This window comes from Rattus norvegicus, chromosome 11 (genome assembly GCF_021556685.1).
Source record: "Rattus norvegicus strain SHRSP/BbbUtx chromosome 11, alternate assembly SHRSP_T2T, whole genome shotgun sequence".
Classification (NCBI taxonomy): domain Eukaryota; kingdom Metazoa; phylum Chordata; class Mammalia; order Rodentia; family Muridae; genus Rattus; species Rattus norvegicus.
This window is the reverse complement of record NC_141544.1, coordinates 95,066,617-95,068,758: the sequence shown is the minus strand read 5'-3', so window position 1 is coordinate 95,068,758 and position 2,142 is coordinate 95,066,617. Positions and strand designations below refer to the sequence as shown.

At 37.6% G+C, this 2,142-nt stretch overlaps 1 protein-coding gene across 1 annotated transcript; it reads left to right on the top strand.

Annotated features, from left to right (window-relative positions):
- Window positions 1-864: 864 nt before the first annotated feature.
- Window positions 865-1,803, top strand: Or2l13 (olfactory receptor family 2 subfamily L member 13). Its single transcript, NM_001000042.1, has one exon. The coding sequence runs from the start codon at window positions 865-867 to the stop codon at window positions 1,801-1,803; it is 939 nt and encodes a 312-aa protein (NP_001000042.1).
- The last annotated feature ends 339 nt before the right edge of the window (window positions 1,804-2,142 follow it).

Here is a 2,142-nt window from a genome sequence, read left to right as displayed (position 1 = left end):
GAATAGGGTACCTCACAAAGTCCTATTTATATTACACTTGTACATTGTGGCCCCCAAAGGATCCATTTCAACCTTCTCTATCCCTTTGTCTAACTCGGGTTTCTCCATACAAAAACATCATTACACACCATTAGACCATGTGTCTGACTTTGTTATTCTAATTTTGGCTACATAGTTCATGATGTTGACCGAGTTAATAAACAATGCTTTAAAAGCATCAGTGTAACGTAGTTGTGATGATTTTTAACTAGGCTTTATATTTATCTATCAAGTCATAAATATTTATTTTAAAATATAGTAAGAGGATACATGACGCTTACCATCTCATTTTTACTCCTGCCTATGCATTTCTCATCATCAGTATTTTCTCATTAGATAGTTGTAAGTATATTCCTATATTTTATAATAAAGTCTCTTATTGTACTCATGAAATACCAGGTGATTAATTACTATATTTGAATAATTGTAAAAACTACTCCTTGTGTTTGATCACTGGAATGTATATAAGGTCAGTTGAAGAAGGATAGCCAGAAAGGTCAGTGTTGCAGAAGACGGGGTGAAAGGGAAACGGAAAGTCCGTACTTGTGTTAAGTAATGAGCTTGTGTGGAGTTACTAGTAGGAAATGTGTTAGCCGTCTTACTCATGTTGCCACAACTTTGAATTGACATCATGACCAGAAGTAAATGTAAGGAACATTCAGTGCAGATCTTAAAATACATTCAACAGAATGATGGTACTGGAAGAAAAATAATTCAGTATAAACATTCAGTACAAGCCAGTTCCTCTTTAATCTCCTGTTATATCTCATTTAAGTGTATTTGCTTTCAGGTCACTCTTCAAGAAATATAAAGATATTCATTTTCATGGAGAAATGGAGTCAGAACTCAAGTGATTTCACTCTGTTAGGGTTGCTTCCACAGAACCAAACTGGCCTCCTACTTTTGCTGCTCATCATCTTTGTCTTCTCTCTGGCTTTGTGTGGCAACTCAGGAATGATCCACCTCATTCGGGTGGACCCAAGGCTTCACACCCCCATGTACTTTCTCCTGAGCCAGCTCTCTCTCATGGACTTGATGTACATTTCTACCACTGTTCCCAAGATGGCATTTAACTTCCTCTCTGGCCACAAAAGCATTACCTTTCTGGGCTGTGGAGTGCAGTCTTTTTTTTTCCTGACTATGGCATGCTCTGAGGGCTTGCTTCTGGCTTCCATGGCTTATGATCGTTTTGTGGCCATCTGCCATCCCCTTCATTATCCCATTCGCATGAGCAAAATAATGTGTGTGAAGATGATCATAGGATCATGGATATTGGGCTCCATCAATTCTTTAGCACACACTGTCTATGCCCTTCATATTCCTTACTGTCGTTCTAGGTCCATTAACCATTTCTTCTGTGATGTTCCAGCCATGTTGCCCCTGGCCTGTATGGACACTTGGGTTTATGAGTACATGGTGTTTGTGAGCACGAGTCTATTTCTCCTGCTGCCTTTTCTTGGCATCACAGCATCCTATGGTCGGGTCCTCTTTGCCGTCTTCCATATGCGCTCCAAAGAGGGAAAGAAAAAGGCCTTCACCACATGTTCAACTCACTTAACTGTGGTGACATTTTACTATGCACCATTTGTCTACACCTATCTTCGACCTAGAAGTCTTCGTTCCCCTACAGAGGATAAGATTCTGGCTGTTTTCTACACTATCCTCACCCCCATGCTCAACCCCATCATCTACAGCCTGAGGAATAAGGAGGTCCTAGGGGCGATGACAAGAGTTATTGGTAGTTTTTCTTCAACAAAACCTTAACCACTCATTCTCTACCCCTCTTTAAGCTCCCTTGGGGAATGTCATAGAGCAGTTTCATCTATGAAAAATATAATGTATCCCACATAAATGTAATTACTTTCTGGTGATTCATTACTAGTTAGAATAATATATTTATTATTATATACTATTTTAATGTTCACATGTTTATTTAATGTTATAATCGATAATATCAGTGATAAATATTAACAGATTATTGTACTGTAAATATTGTGTATATACATTTTGTGTGTACAAATATTAATATTATGGCAAAAATTGCCAGTTGATACTTCAAAATTCATATGATATTCTTTGTTCATATATTTTTCTTTCATTATT

Coding starts and splice junctions, on each gene's coding strand:
- Or2l13 (NM_001000042.1), top strand. CDS start 865: ATGGAGAAATGGAGTCAGAACTCAAGTGATTTCACTCTGTTAGGGTTG.